Source organism: Dreissena polymorpha, chromosome 6 (assembly GCF_020536995.1).
Source record: "Dreissena polymorpha isolate Duluth1 chromosome 6, UMN_Dpol_1.0, whole genome shotgun sequence".
Classification (NCBI taxonomy): Eukaryota; Metazoa; Mollusca; class Bivalvia; order Myida; family Dreissenidae; genus Dreissena; species Dreissena polymorpha.
In genome coordinates, this window is record NC_068360.1 from 85,978,147 (window position 1) to 85,995,320 (window position 17,174).

The following is a 17,174-nucleotide window of genomic DNA, read 5'->3' on the forward strand; positions in this document are numbered from 1 at the left end:
GGACATACAAGTAAGAAGTGGTTTTCACTTTCGATTACCTTCATATTACAATATTTGCACAATCTATTTTCTTTTGCGATATTTTCATGTCGTCCTTTCTCAATCGCAAGATTGTGCGCGGATATTCTAAAATGAGTTAGGGCAATTCCAAATCTTGTTACGTTTATGCTATTAAGATATGTCTCGAATTCAAAATCTTCCTTATAGGTGCTATAGGAGGCTAGTCGATTCGAATTATTAATGTTTGAGTACCACGACTGTTTAAAGATATCATATATTCGATCTGATATAATTTTTAGGTCATAATCATTTGGTAAAACTTCGTTTTGATTCCACCAGATATGTGCTAGTCCAATATTTTCTAGTAGAGATTTTATTTCAAAGGCCCAGTTTTTATTTCCGTATGTGATATTTTCATCAGCATCCTCTTTTAACATATGATAAATATTTCTTGTTAGTAATTTGTTATTTGGGTTTATTGTTTTTATCCAGTATTTAAGTACTTTTAGTTTTTGTTTTATAATAATTGGGTACCTTCCTAATTCTCCATATAGACCATCTGAATTTGTTGATTTTCTAACCGTAAGGATTTTCCTGAGAAATTTTCGGTGTACTAGTTCTATATCGTTACTTTCTTTCAAACCCCATATTTCCGCTGAATATGTTAATTTTGTACCTACAAGACTATCAAATAAGTTGCATTTTTCTTTAGTGCTTAGTCCTAACTGATTGAAAACGATAAATAGGTTATGGAGCGCTGACTGTGAGTGTTTTGCAATATGTTTCTGTGTTCTATTCCAATGGCCGTTTTTAAAGAGATGCACACCGAGATATTTAAATGAAGTGACAGTTTCTAGTGTAACGTTGTTAAATACAAAATCATAATTCGTATGCCTTCCATTTTCGAACATCATGATCTTAGTCTTTTTAGTATTGACAGATAGGCGCCATTTTTGGCAGTAATTTTCGAGGTCTTTAAGCATGGACGAGAGCGCTTGCGGAGTATGTGCGAACAAAACGGCATCGTCGGCAAAAAGTAACAGGAATAGTTTTTGGTTTTCTAACGTGAATAGTCCGTCTATGTTTTCATTAATGTTAGTGAGAATATCGTTTACGAAGAAGAGAAAGAGTAACGTTGAGCTTTGATCACCTTGTTTTGCCCCGATGTTTGACTCGAAAAACGGCGAGTACGTAGAATTATATCGCACGCATGCTTTAACGGTAATGTACATACTTCTGACCGCGTTAACGAATTTGGAGCTAACATTTTCATTAATAAGTTTCTGGAAAATAAATGTTCTCTCCATTTTATCAAAACATTTCTCAAAATCCACGAAGGCGCAATATAATTTCATTTTTTGACTAAGTGTTTTTGTAATTATAGAATGCAGAACGAAGATGCAATCTATTGTTAATTTACCCTTTTGGAAACAAAATTGGTTTTTTATGATAGTTTCATGTTTTTCGGACCATTTCGTCAAACGATTTAAAAGTACAGTTGAATATATTTTTGGCAGGATATTAATTAAAGTGATTCCTCTGTAATTCGCTTCATTTTCTATGTTTCCGCCTTTGAAGATAGGTACAATAATGCCCTCTCCCCATGACTCCGGGTATTCTCCATTGTCGAGTAGTCTATTAAATAACTTAAGCATAAACGGCGCTAGTTCGCTGGTTGCGCATTTGTAGACTTCTGCACATAGTTTATCAATACCACCATTTTTGTTGTTGTTTTGTGAACGTATTGCTTTAATGATTTCCTCTATGCTAAATTCTCTATCTAATTCGATATCTTGGGTGTTTACGGTGTGTTCGGGCAAGGCATTTTCGGGGTTTTCTTCAGTGGAGTAAAGGTTCTTAAAGTGCTCGTACAGGTTAGACGTACTTAAATTATTCGCTTTGTTTTGTACTTTTTTGTACTGTTTATTTACTTTTTTCCAAAACTCTTTAGGGTTCGATTTGCTCAATTTCGAAAGATAGTGCGTTTCGTAGGTCTTAAATTTACATTTTGCTCTGCGCTTTGTACGTGTGTATTTAGTTTTTGAGTTTAAGAATGCATGTCTTTTAATTGTATTGGTTTTATCCTTAAGAAATATATTTCGATTTTTTTTAAATTCCGAACTTGCTAAACGGCATTCTTGGTTAAACCAGGGTTTTTTGTTATCATTAGACGATTGTCTTTTTTGCGAGGTGTACTTTTTCCCAAATACTTGGGCAGCACCTGTTTTCAAAATGTCCATAAAATGTGAGGATATTATATTAATATCACCCCCAGTATCGATTTGATCTGCTAACGAATTTATGTTTGCTTGGTTTTCAATCAAATAAGATTTGAATTGTTCAGCTTTTAAGACATCCCATGGGATTTTATAGTCATCGTTGTTTGGTAGTGTACAAGTAGGTATTAACATTAACATAAATAACAAATAATAATACTATTTCTAGATTAAACACGCCTTTTACTTTTTCCGTTTTCTATGGAAATGGAAAATACCCCTAAATATTCCTTACCCTTTATGGCTGAAACAAAGGAGTAAAATACGCATTGACAATAATATCAGGGGGTGAAATACCCTTTAGACTAAATCCTTATCTGGAGCTCTGTGTGGACCCGTGCCCAACTTCACACACTAATGATCCGCGTTTTCTAAAACGTTACATGTAGCATCGCTATAGGGTGCATATTGTTAGGTCGTTAAGCTCCGATGATTTGTGTTAGAGTTATTGCTCGTGTGTGAATAAAATGCCATATTTTAATGAATGTTTCGTTTCCGCGTGAGATTTAATGGCTTAATGGGATCTTTTAAAAGATTTTGGCATGTTTTGAAGTTTGTCATTAAATGCTTTAAATTGATAAATATAAACGTCGGAGCCAAAGAGTTCAAGTATAAAACAAAAATAAAATTAGAGAAAGAAAATAAAGTAATCCACTTCTGGGCTCAAACCACTGACCCTTGGATCCCCATAATGTCACAAAATATAACGATACCAATAGAACGTGAAAAGGTCCCACTTTGCTGAAACATTAAATGCAGTATCATTTTAGCGTGAAAATATGCCCATTGTCAAAGTCGTTCCACTTAAATGTTGTTTTTTATTATTATTAACTTTATAAAAGTTTGGACATTTATATTTCCGTGCAATATCTCTGAAACGTATTAGCAAATTGAAGTTAAATGTGTACAAGGAAGCCCCCCACCCCCATCAAGTCCAAGCTAAAAAACACAACTAATTTGCCATTGCCTGTAAGGTTGCTGGTAATGTGCCGCTAGGTAGGCATACATTTATGTGTGTTGCTATTTATTTATATTGAGGGAAAGGGGGGTCAATTAAATGGTCACGTTTTCCTATTTATTCGTCTATGACATGTAATACAATTTAAAATCTATATGAACTTTAATAAGCAGTTTTCTAGCAAATACAATACAGTTAAAATGTCAACCCAAACGGCAATTACTAAAATTTTAAATATGCTTATTTATCTTCTCTAAAAATATATTAATCCTGAAATAAAATTGGTATTTATACCCCACAATATCTTTAGGGAGGGGACAATTCCGTCGGGTGGGTGGGTTATGGCAATCCATGTTTTCCTGGTTAGACAAAGGTTCATGTGCAAATTATAAAGATGATCTGGTCCATTTATCTTTAATTGACTTTTTGTTTTGTTCCCATTCGTTCGATTAACTCATTCATTTACAAAGCGCATTTTTGGGAATCATCCTTCAGTTATCTGATGATCTGGTTATATAGATCCATGTTAATTGTTCTTTACATAAACTTTCCTGCGCGAAAATCATCATTATTTCATTTTGTGTCCATGCATTTGCGAGTAAACTGTTTTGTTAAACAAATACAACTCAAAGAATAAAATAGAGCAACATTCATTTATTTAAATGCCATTCTCATAATACAGAAAAACGAGCCATGTACTTCCGGCGTGCATATTGCTGTGTCGGTAACCATGGTGACTCAGTGACAGTGGTGGTTGCCATGGATACTGTCCGCCTGGCCGTGCGTATGCGCATTTGCGGTTTCCAGAGAGGCAAATTTCTGAAGACGGAAACCTCAAATGCTTCATATCGTTATTATACAAGAAATGGTTTAGCGTGTAGCAGTCTTTAGTTGTGTTTTTTTGCCTTTGATTGTTTATCATGTCGTGTTGACGGTCTGTTATGTGACTAATAAAAGAATCGGTTAGTTTATGGAACAAATCTATCTTTTGATGGATCTTCGAAACCCGTACAAACCATAACAGCTAGAAACAAAAACGGTAGGACGTTGTTTTGCAAGAAAATAACACTAAATGGACTTCCGTTTCAATTGTATTGGAACACAGACGAGAAATTTTTGTTAAAGATACATACATCATGTACGCTGAGGCAAGTGTGATTTTAAAGAGACACATTGTGATTTAAATATACATTGTATTCCTCTGTGATCTTGAACTTTGACCTGTTAATCTGTAACTCGATATTGGTCTTTCTTCCGCCATGTCTAGGCAGCGTTAACATTTATTACATCCTACGTTAGATCACTAAGTATCATGTGGGAACGGTTGTCGTGTAACATGTGTCCATGACCTTACACCTGTTGACATCGGTATGCATCTTCCTTTCATCCAATGTAAAAATATACTTATTGCATGGTCGTATTTAAAGTCGTTGCCTATATTTCGTGAAATGGTCTAATGACTGACCGATCGACTGACCATGCGACCGACCGACCAAAGGGCCTGTGTAAAGCAATATATCTCCGCTTCTTATAACAGGTGGTGGCATAATGAATGCACTACGGCATTGTATTTGAATGTTTTATGCACAAATTTACCCAGAACTAAAGGTAAGTAGGTGTGTGATATACTAATAATTTACTAAAGTGATCCATCTCGTACATGCCCGCATACACATAAGACACAAAATACATCTTGTAAAATATTAGAAGTATGAAATGTCTGGTCCCCTTATCGGAATTATTTACTCTGGACTGGCATTTTGTCCTGCAGCCAATGGTATAAATATGGATAACTTTAGCAAATCCAAAAGATAATCTTTGGATATTTTTTTTCGGATAAACATAACCAAAGTCAAATTACTTGGCTAAACCTTATCCAAAACGTGCACATGTTCGGATATCATTTTTTTGGAATCGCTAACCAAAAAGATATCATTAAATTGAAGATAATCAAAAGTTATTCGCTTGATACAAGTTATCCAGATTTGTACAATTGGTGTTTATCTAATTGGCTTCTTACATACGTCTTTAGTTCGCCTAAAATGTAGGGCGAAACAAACAGAATTATCTCCACTACCTGGGACCACCAAGATATCCACTCCGACCTTTGCACTGTTCCGTCGTCTGCAAGACACAAAGCATTAATTAAGGCAAGTACTTTGTATAAACCTTTCTTCAATTTGGATCATGCGACCTTAAGTGTTAAGGTACATAATGATCTTTTTAAAAATGTATACCGGTATACATGATTTGCAGTTAGCATTGATGAAGCTATTCTTACTATCTGCGTTCAGCCTAAGGCACATGTTATCATGTATTAATAGAAATACCCTATGAGTCTGGTTTAACCTTTGACCTAATGCTACACCATACGTACGATATGTGTCCATTTTAATTCTTTACACAAATATTACAAAACCGTTACAGTCTGCTTTTGTCGTACGCATTGGATACAATTATACTGCAGACATAAATATTACACCATACTTACGGTCTGCGTCCAGTTTGTGGTAGAAAGCGCTGTAGTCCGCCTGCTTGAGATGGTGGTCGGCCGGTGCTATGTCGTACTCGTCGTACATGTAGTGAGAGATCTGGTACAGCGTGGGAGACAGGAAGCAGACGTACGCGGTGTACTCGTGGCGCGTGACGGCGCCGTCATCTGCAAACAGAAAGGAGTCGATTCGTCAGAAATGTTAAATCGTTATGAAATGCAAGGCGAGATCTGGTACATGATGGGAGACAAGAAGATGATGTACGAAGTGTTCTCGTGTCGCGTTACGGAGCCATCGTCTGCAAACAGAAAGTTGTCCAGTTGTCAAAAATGTTAAATCGTTATGAAATGCAGTGCGAGATCTGGTAGAGCGTGCGAGACAGGAGGTAGACATACGAGGTTTACTCGTGGCGCGTGACGGCGCCTTCGTCAGCAAACAAAGCGGAGTTGATTAGGCGGAGAATCGTAAACTACCCTTGAACAATATATTAACTTTGTATCTGCAAAGTAAAGAAGAATCCCAAATTCTTTTTCTTGACCTTGACCCATTTAAACTTAAGTTTACTTTAATTTTATTTTGTAAATATTTGTGACCCGAGTTCATAGGCATGGCAGCATACAGTTGATTGAACCTTGGCCACGGTATTTCCGAATCATCTATATTATGCTCGAGTTCTAGCGCATACATTCGGATCATTCTGATAGTGTGATAGGAAGTGATCGGACGTGTTTTGAATCTTGAATTTTGAACCCACTTGGGAGGTAGTTCGCTATAGTTCGCTAGCGAAACCAAGATGGCGGACAAATAAATATGTTGTATTTGTTCAGTGTAACTTCGATATTGTTTCCTTTTTTTGTAGTACAAAAATGAATTGAACAATAAACAAAGTGTATAGGAGGTTTTGGGGATTCCGATAATGACGTCACGTTTGCGCATCCTCAAATTTTGGCCGTCAACACTGCGGCCATTCTGCTATTGTTTGCGTTTGATGATCCGCCTCGTGATAAGATTTCAATCATATTCGCGACCCTTTTTAAGAACAACAAAATACTCAGAAATTGAAATTCTTTCAGATTAAATAGAATCCAATGAATGAAAACAAATAAGGACGAAAACAAACAACAAATTGATTGATTTTATGTAATCAACATAAAGAAACTATTTGAACCTATATGTCCGTAAAAACTTACCTTGTTACATATTAACTAAATCCTCTTGATACATGTAAATGTTTTTATTTAATTGTTCACACCAATTTTGACACTCCTTATTTCAGCATTTTTAACCACCCATTGTTTAATTGCCCCTTTGTTCATCACAAACCGATTATCTCGATATGATCGGATACTGTCCAGACAATTACTAAGAAAACAGGGTGTCATAAACCCAGGGACCTATATTTGTATGTCTCAGTATGGGGTCATTAACCACATGTGTTTGGTCATTAAACACAATTTATGATACCTCCGTGTCATCTCTTGGCATATTAAGCCCAAAACTTTACAGTTGCTTTAATAAAATATTTGAACATATTTAAAAAAAATAGGCGTACATTTGTCCGAAATGGATTAACAGGAACTATTAAGTATACGAACGTTGATTGTTATTGTTTACATTTCGATATTTCCGCGCATGCGCATTGACTGGAGGGCAAAAAACACTGGTTACAGTAACGTAAAGCATGTATAGACGAGTTAACGCGTGACGTCACACGCACCTGCAAAGTTTAGACTCCGCCCACTGGTTGGCAAAAAGAGTAGGAATTCATATAAGCGCATATAGAGAAGGTTGACGTAATCATCGTTTTTATTGATAATCATGAACTGTATCAAATATAATTTTACTATTTATGTCTGAATAAAACATAAGCATGCGTGGAAATTCATTTTTGAAACGATTATATTGTTGTTATTATTTGTTTTTACTAAAAACGAGCTCTGGAGTGGAACACTATCTACGAGCTCTGTGTGTGGTAACCACAAACATCTCTACTAAACGCATCTTCACGTCCATTTTAGATACAAAATGTCAGAGATGGAAATTCTTTTAGAATAAATTAAATTTAATGAAAGAACACAAATATCGACGAAAACAAACAACAAATAGATCGCTTTTTGTTCGCAACATATAGTAACTGATTTTAACCTTAATATATCTGTACAAACTTACCTTGTTACACAACAAATAAATTCATAAATCTAATTGTTTTATTTAATTGTGCACACCAATTTTGACACTTTTGTTTCAGCATTTCTAACCTGGTGTTTAATTGCACCGTTGTTCGTCACAAGCATATTATCTCGTTATGATCGGAGAATGCCCAGACAATTACACAGAAAACATGCCAGTGTCATAAACATAGGGACCTATACTTTAATTGGGTCCCTGCATAGACCACATGTGGCAGACTTTATGATACCCCAAATCATCTCTTGGCATATTGAGCAGTCATATATACCGGTAATATTGAGCAAGCCAAAAATTAAAGCCAAAATACGTAACATTTGCTTTAATGAATAATTAAACATATTAAAAAAAGAAGATATTTGTCCGAAACGGATTAACAGGAACATGTGTATTTATATGTTAGCCAGTTTAATCATAATAATAGAGTGCTTTATAACTTTAAATTAAAATTTGTGCAATATTACTGCTAACAATTGATGTATTTAACGCGGGTACCGGCAAATGTAAACTCGGCAATTTAGTGTGAAGATTGTACGTTCTCGCAGTGCACGTAACCCCATCATGAAACCAAGCAATCACAATGGATAAACAATATTTGCGTAAAATAAATCAAATAAATATATATATTTATCATAAAATGCTAGATTGTTACATTTATCACTCCTTACTACTTGTTAAGAGATTTCAATATACATGTATGCAAAGACAGTTCAATTTGCACAATATGCAGGTTTTATTTCCATTTGTATAATATTTTTTAAATATTGTAATTCAATGGAAACGAAACGAAAATTCATTATATGGAAAAGAAAATTACCACAACATTTAACGATTGTTATGTATTCCGTTTTTTATGGCTTTGTTTTATAATTGATTTAATGCGCCTCTTATAATACACTTTCGATCGCAGATGAACATTAACAATATCAACACCGTTATAGTTATAATAAAATAAATGTAAGTTTTATAAGTTTTGAAATATCATTTTTTAAAGTCTTACTATAAAAAAAGAATACGGCTAATTTATTGTTTTGTTGTGTGGTATTGTCAGTATTTAGTCTTCCGACCATGTTTACTCTGAGGCTAATAACTAATTTGTATTTTTATAAAGAGGAAATTATATATATGAATATACATTTATTGGTTCTAAATATGATATATTTGCACTATTGTTTAAGAGTTGTAATGTTTATTTCGGATTTTTTATCGTTTAATTGACTTAACAAAAGCCCTTTATACATGTTTTACGTGACTGTAACCAGTGTTTTTGCCAACCAGTCAGTGCGCATGCGCGGAAAATACCGAATGTAAACAATAACAATTAACTCGTCTATAAAGGGCGTTTGCTTCGTCAATATTTTGATAACAAATGCGAAATAAAAATGAATATCTTTAAAAAAAATAGTGCTAATATATTATATTTAGTACCAATAAATGTATATTCACATATATATATCGATCCCTCTTCATAAAAACAATGTAGTTATAAGCATCAGAGTAAACGTGGTGGGAATACTAAATACTGACAATCCCACAAAACAAAACAATGAAATTGCCTTATTGTTTCTGATAGTAAGACTTTAATAATAAATGATATTGCAAAAATAATAAAACACTTATTAATTTGATAATAATTATTAGTGGTATGGAAAGGTTTTTTTTCATCAGCTTGTAAGAGGTGCATTTAATCAATTATCAAACAAAGCCAAAAACGGAATACATAAAAAAATTAAATGTTATGGTTATATACTTTTCCAATCAATAAATTTTCGTTTCGTTAACATTGAATGCCAATGTTAATAAATTTTATCATACAAACGCGGAAAAAAACCTGCATATTATGCAAATTGAATTGTCTTCGCATGTATATTGAAATCTCTTTACTAGTGACACGGAGCGTATATTGTCATCTAGAGTCCGTGCTAGTGATAATTTAAAGTCTAGCATTCTATTATAAACACATTATAAATTTCATTTCTTTAACGCAAGTATTTTTTACCATATTGTGATAGCTTCTTTTCATGATGGTATTGTGTACACTGAAGTAACGTAAAATCTTTACACGTACTAGCGAAGTTTACATTTGCCGGATCCCTTAATTACGTAGCAGTAATACTGCATAATATGTTAAAATTATATTTATTGAACACTGTATTATAATGATTCAATTAACTGGCTAATATAATGCACTAGTTCCTGTTAATCCATTTCTGACAGATTTCGTCATTTTGTAATGTTGAAATATTTTATTGAAGCCACTTTTCTTGTTTGCTTTAAAATTTGGCTTTACTGATTTCTCAAAATGCCAAGAGATGTCATGGAGGTATCGTGAATTGTGTTTAATGAACAGACAATCGTCTGCAACATGTGGTTTATGGCATGGACCCAATGTGCCTTGGTTTATGACACCCTGTTGTCTTTGTCTGGACGGTCTCCGATCATAACGAGATAATCGATTTGTGATGAACAAAGGTGCAATTTAACACCTATGCTGCAACACAGAGTGTCAAAACTGGTGTAACAATTAAATAAATCAATAACATTAATCGATAAAATTTATTTAATGTGTAACAAGGTTAGTTTTTTTAGACATATAGAGGTTACTACATGCATACAGGTATGTTGCTAAGATAAAATCTATCTATTTGTTGTTTGTCTTCATCCTCAATTGTTTTCGTTCATTAAATCTATTTTATTCTGAAAGAATTACAATTTCTGAGACTTGTTTTAACTTCAAATGGTCGCAAAGAAGTGCAAGTAGAGAAATTGTGTGGTATCCATATACCGTATGTGCTCTTAAATGGTTTTCCACTCCCGAGTTCGTTTGAACAGGGACCTATACAAACAAAGTTTGTTTGTATAGGTCCCTGGTTTGAAGTAAAAACAAATAATAACAATATTATTCAAAAATAAAGTTCCTTGCATGCTTATGTCTTTTCAGACATCATAATTAAAATTATATTTGATATTATGCATGATTATCAACTAAAACGTTGATTTTGTCAAGGCAGTACTATGAGATAGATATTGAGATAGAGCTTCTGTATATGCGCTTTTTGCCCTCCAGTAGAAACTCGGGTCATTTAGCAGGTGCGCGTGACGTCACTCGTCAACGTTCGTATATATATTAACCAGTTTAAACATAACACTTAAGTGTTTTATAATGAAAATACATTTAAAATATTGTAGAAAAATTTACTGCTACACAATTATCGTATCTAACGGGTACCTGCAAATGTAAACTCCGATGTAATAACGTGTAAAGATTGTGCGTTTTTGCAGTGTTCGAAACATCATCGTGAAAACAAGCAATCGCGTTTGATCATAATACGGATATAAAATACTTGGGTAAAATAAATGTATAGATTTATGGTATAATAAAATGCCAGATTTGTATCGCTCATTATCACTACAAAAGAGTTTTCAATATAGATGTGCATTCAAAGACAGTTCAATTCGCAAAATATGCAGGTGTTTTTTTTCCATTTGAATGCTAAAATTTATTAATATTTTCATTAAATGTAAACGAAACGAAAATTCATTCAATGTAAAAGAAAATTACAACTACATTTGAAGATTGTAATGTATTGCGCTATTTTAGGGCTTTGTTTTAAAACTGATTCAAAGCACCTCTTACACTAAATTTCGATCGCTAATGAAATATAACACTATCGCATCCACACCACTTATAATTATAATCAAATTATTATAGGTTTTATTATTATTTTTTGAAATATCTGTTAAGTACTTTCTGTGTTATTAGCGATTTCCGCCATCAAAATCGCAATCAATTTTCTGGGAGCCGCCATCTTGAAACGTTCGCGCCGAACTTATCGTTCAATAAGACCGAATCGGAAACGAACCATCATTGGCGAACGTTCGCTGTAACTGAACGCACTACTGGATAACGATAAAGATCTGTCAGCTTGTCTAACACAGAAACCAGATGATGCTGAGGACATTGGTTTCAATCTAAATCCATCACACCAAAGCATGAAGGTCGATAATAACACGGACAGCAAAGACCGTACACCGGATCCATTAAGTACAGTCCTAACTACTGATGATAATATCGACTTAACGCAGTCACAGTCACAATCACTTATCTCTGGTGAGGTCCCAAACACCAGAAAGAACAATAAAAAGACAGTAACTACACGTGTAACAAAACCCAAAAGGCAAGCGCAATCGACGACACCTAACTCAACCCCAGTAGCCCAAACCAAAGGGAAACGAAACAATAAGAAACGTCGACTCTCGGACTCAGAAACACAAGAAAACGAAAGAACACCATCTAGAATTGCGGAAAATGTATGCATTGTTACAGCCTTAAATAAACTTACAAACCAAATGCGTGCCAGTTTTGAAAGTGTTTATCGAAAAATCGAGAACAAGGTCAGAAAGAGAAGCGATTTCTTATCTTGCTACGATTGCGAATCTTATTGGTAAAGACAAGGTAACACTGCGCAGAAACAAACTGGTTCCGCGACATGACGCTGACAACCGGAACGACAGTTGGGCGGAAGTACGACGAGACACATATAGACACGTTACCCGCGGATCAAACGCCCACGAACACAGACAAACAAACACTTCGGAACAAACAGGTGCGAGCCATGGGTCCCGTATGGGGTGACGACCGTGGCTACACCGGAAACGGAAGAATAAACAAGGGACACTACTCCAAGAATGAACGGCGCCCCTACAGAGAAACAGCCCACCGGCGCTTTTAGGTGACATGCGGGTTTTGAAATCCAAATGGGTTTAATAAAAAAACATTCATCTGAAAATTTTATGCTCAGAAAATCATGCATTGCTAATTTGAATCTATATATCGTTGGGATCGCCGAAAGTCATTTATAGAAATCCGAAAAAAACATTGGAAAGGTACAGTTGGTATGGAAACAACTGAACCGAGACACATATGAACGCCCCAAAAGGAAGCGGTGGAGTCGGTATTTTAGTGAAAAATGAACTATTTGAAAGCTTCCATATTAAGCTGTTAGATAAATCCAACGAAGGAATAATATGGATATCTCTAGAAAGCAGATATACCACGGAAAGTTTGAAAGTATGTGTCTGCTATTTACCGCCATCAAACTCGTCGAGACAGATAAATGTAAACGATTTTTTGGCGCACTTCTAGGTCAAATTTACGTCTACCAAAATGAGACAATACTGACAGTGATTGGTGATTTCAACGCACGTATCGGAGATACAGATGATTTCATTTCCGGAATTGACTCACTAGTACAGCGTGACGTAATTGACTATGTGAAAAATCAATATTCTCAATGTAGAGATAATTTCCTCTCAATGCTGTAGTGCGTTCAGTTACAGCGAACGTTCGAAACAAAGCAATTATAGAACGAGTCAGTCGATATCGTTATCTGGGCCTCGTTTAAACAGATACGTTGGATTATTCTATAACCGCAAAACACGTAGCACAGTCAGCATCTAGAGCGCTAAGATTACTGATCTCGAAGTACAAAGCACTAGGTGGAATAGTTTATGAAGTCTTTACTAAGCTATACGACACCATGGTGTGGCCAACAATAAGCTACGGAGCTGCAATCTGGGGAATACAGGCATTCACATGTATAAATGCCGTCCATCACAAAGACTGTCGCTTCTTCCTAGGTGTAGGGAGATAAACACCAAACGCAGCAGTCACACACAGGAGACATGGGATGGACCCCACCGCACATTCGACAATAGAAATCAGTGTTAGAACAATGGTTTCGCTTAAACAGGATGGACGATAACAGACTTAATAAACAGTGTTTTGACTACTTAAATAGACGACGAAACAACTGGAGCAAAACGATAATCTTATCAGTCAATACAAAACTGCAAAATGCCGCTCTCAGCTATGGACACATATACAGCAAAGCTCAACAAACGTCGATAATTAATAGCTATCAACAAGCCATGTTGAACGAATTTAAGCTTAAATGGGAAGTCACCGTTAATAGAGAACATGGTCAAATACGCGCAAATGGGGGTAATAAACTTCGGAACTATAGGCAGTTTAAAACAGAATTCACTGCAGAGCCATGCGTCAAGTGTTCTACGAAAAGTCGAGCACAACGTAGTGCCTTGGCCAAACTACGCTGTGGTGTTGCATCTCTTCGTATAGAAACTCGACGATATGAAGGTGTACCAGAAAATGAACGATATTGTTTTATCTGTAAGACGTGTGTCGAAAGTGAAGAACATGCCCTAATGATGTGTCCGCTATATGAAAATATAAGATCCCATTTAACAGAAAGTGCTCTTCTGGTAAACCAACATTTCAACACATTAAACCCAAGAGAGAAAATGAACTTCTTGCTGTCAGATGACCGCATCATTAAACCCAGTGCCAGAGCTTGTCATGACATTTTAATGAAGCGACACAACCACATGCATATATAATCAATTTAATGTGTGCGCATAGTCAATTTCGTATCAAATAATAATATACATTGTACTACATAATTTTCTCTTACTGTATTGTTTGATGATATATATTTTTATTTATTTTAAGAAAACTAATAATTTTAAACTGAATTTCATCAGGTTCTTTTTTATATTTCTAACAGTTGTAATTTTTATTCATTTTAAAAACACCAATAATTTTAAATCGAATTTCCTTTAGAATCTTTCTGTATATTTCTAACAGATATGAAAGATTCTATGTTGTATATAATCGTTGAACATTTTAAGAATTTTTAGAACTATCGTCTCTCGTAACTCTTTAAGACTAGTTTTGTATATATATTCTAGTATATATAATGATTTTGTACTATTTTATGGTGTTTTATGTACAAAAGTGAGACGTTAATAAACTATTCTGTCTGTCGGTCTTCACTCACGGTTGATGTCGTAGACCTTGAACTCCGCTGCGAACTCCTCCAAGGTGAAGATGCCGTCGTGGTTGCTGTCCGAGCTGTCGTACATGTGAGCCGCCGTGACGTCATAAGGCTTCAGCAGAAGCACGTTGATCCTAAAAACGCCAATCGTCACATGCGTTAAACGTTGCGTATAGGGTTTTTTCCCGACATATTTGCTCGTTGCATTATTAATAAAGTAACATTAAGGGGTTATTTTCAGCTAACAAATGCATCGTTCGATGTGAATATATTTCCACTTTCTCGCAATACCATACGATTACCGTATTATGACTATTAAGCGCTCTAATCCCCCTAAATGAAAAATAATAAGTGACTATTATCCGACATCCTCACACCCTACATTCAATCGCGCAAAAGTATCCTTAGAAATAATGGAACCGCAGAAGAGTTCTTGTTATCTGCCATCAATGTTTTTAAGGCATATTCGCGTCCCGTCGCTTTAAAGTTTCGCCACGGACGCTTTATATATATATATATATATATATATATATATATATATATATATATATATATATATATATATATATATATATATTTAATAGTGCAATTTTGTTTTTCAGAAAATTTGATTTTTCGTTATAATATGATTATTTATCATTCAAAATGATGTTTTCACTAATTAATATCATAGCCACACGCTAACCATCTGTGAGCTGAAACATATAAATAACGCACACTTTCGCTTAATATTCCAACGCCCGTGCGTTTACATTTTAATGGTGTTATTCCCATCTTCTTCGCTTTAACGTATAACCATTACGTTACTTGCGGTAACGGGTCAATAAAGGGCGTTTTTTTTCGACTTGAGCGTGTTATCGGACCTTTAAGGCGTATATCCACGCTTCTTCGCTTTAACTTACCGTTAAGGAACTACTTTCCCAATCCGTCGTATTAACGTGTCCTTAGGAGTACATGCACACACTTCATCGCATACAATTATACTTCAGTGGCTATTTCACATAACAGTAAGAAGTGCTAATTCCACTTCCTGTTGTAAAAATATCACCAAGGGAAAATCCTTTACTTGCTTGTCTAAACGTAAAATCTAGGTACTTATAACAAAACGCCTGGAACGAACGTATCAGTATTTTAACCCATTTATGCCTTGTGGACTCTCCCATCCTTCTTAATTGGATCAGTTTATTTCCAAAATTGAGGATGTCTAGTATATTTATTTCTATATTTAGAATATTTCTGACAGAAATTCCTTTAAGCAAACAGCGCAGACCCTGATGAGACGCCGCATCATGCGGCGTCTCATCTGGGTCTGCGCTGTTCGCCAAGGCTTTTTTCTAGACGCTAGGCATACATGGGTTAATGACTGGATATCCTAAAGCTTGTGTACACAAACATTATAGCTTCAAATGCTCTCATAGCACTAGACGTTTCGACAAATATTTATTGTATTTAAGTTATTCAACAATGTTTCCGAAATAATTAAATTTGAATTAATCTATTTGAACATCTATGGATGAGGCAATTTAACAGTCAATATTCAATCAAGAAAGGTCCAGCAAGTCACTTACCCGGCACCGATGCCAACTAAAGCCAAAAGAAGGACACATGTATGGAAGCGCATTGTGGCGTCTGCAAAAACAAAGGTATTGGTTGTACATCGGTCTTATCGCAGGTCGCTTATCGAATTAGCGTTGAATGTACACTGGAGCGTTATAAGATAGTACATATAAATCACGATTTTACAATTTAACAGTAACTATAAGATATGCATGTAGTTTAAACTGCATATTTCACTCTTATCATGTATTGATAACATCAGCTATTATTTTGTTTCTTGTGCTTTTAGTTAAACGCTAGCAATACTTCCATGTAAAACAGCTATGGCTTCAACTAATGTATGGAAGTACCAGTAAACTAGTACTCAGGAACACTCCCTTTCCGGCATCCGAGAAAGGGCAGGATGTGCACGTACCATTCATGAATACTTATCCTATTCACCGAGCAACTTATCCCAATTTCATACTCATCGCTCGAGCTGAAATAGATCAGTTTTAACCAAAGACTATATTCGAGTTCTATCAATACTCACTGTCTGCGACTGAGAAGATAATGATGTCTGCAGCGTTTTACTTTAATTGCAATGTCGTGATCGCTTGGACAGATAAGGCTTGGACTTTTGTAGGCCATGCGCTCAACGGTTGGTTTCCAATTTGTGTCGGCCAGAAGGCTGTTCACCTACTAGTGTATCGCATCGTCTGGCGAGAAGCTATCATGTCCGCTTACAAGACCACAAAACTTTGCGGAAAGGATATCTCCTGACCAAACTTCTTGAACCACCATTAGATGAGAAACTTTTGGACATAACAAAAACTTTGCATAATACATCGATATACCCATTTGTTGTGTA

General features: G+C 35.3%; 1 protein-coding gene across 2 annotated transcripts; it reads right to left on the bottom strand.

Moving 5' to 3' along the window:
• Nucleotides 1–3,873: 3,873 nt before the first annotated feature.
• Nucleotides 3,874–16,960, bottom strand: LOC127833306 (uncharacterized). 2 transcript variants are annotated; one of them, XM_052358489.1, is made up of 6 exons: nt 16,857–16,960; nt 16,336–16,396; nt 14,771–14,901; nt 5,726–5,893; nt 5,312–5,358; nt 3,874–4,053 (listed from the first exon to the last, which is right to left on the bottom strand). In XM_052358489.1, exons 2-6 carry the CDS (start codon nt 16,386–16,388, stop codon nt 3,973–3,975), a joined length of 480 nt encoding a protein of 159 aa, XP_052214449.1. In that variant the 5' UTR covers nt 16,389–16,396; nt 16,857–16,960; the 3' UTR covers nt 3,874–3,972. The 2 variants fall into 2 exon arrangements, with proteins under 2 accessions (XP_052214449.1, XP_052214448.1); XM_052358488.1 differs by lacking the exon at nt 16,857–16,960 and adding an exon at nt 16,740–16,828.
• Between the last annotated feature and the right edge of the window lie 214 nt (nt 16,961–17,174).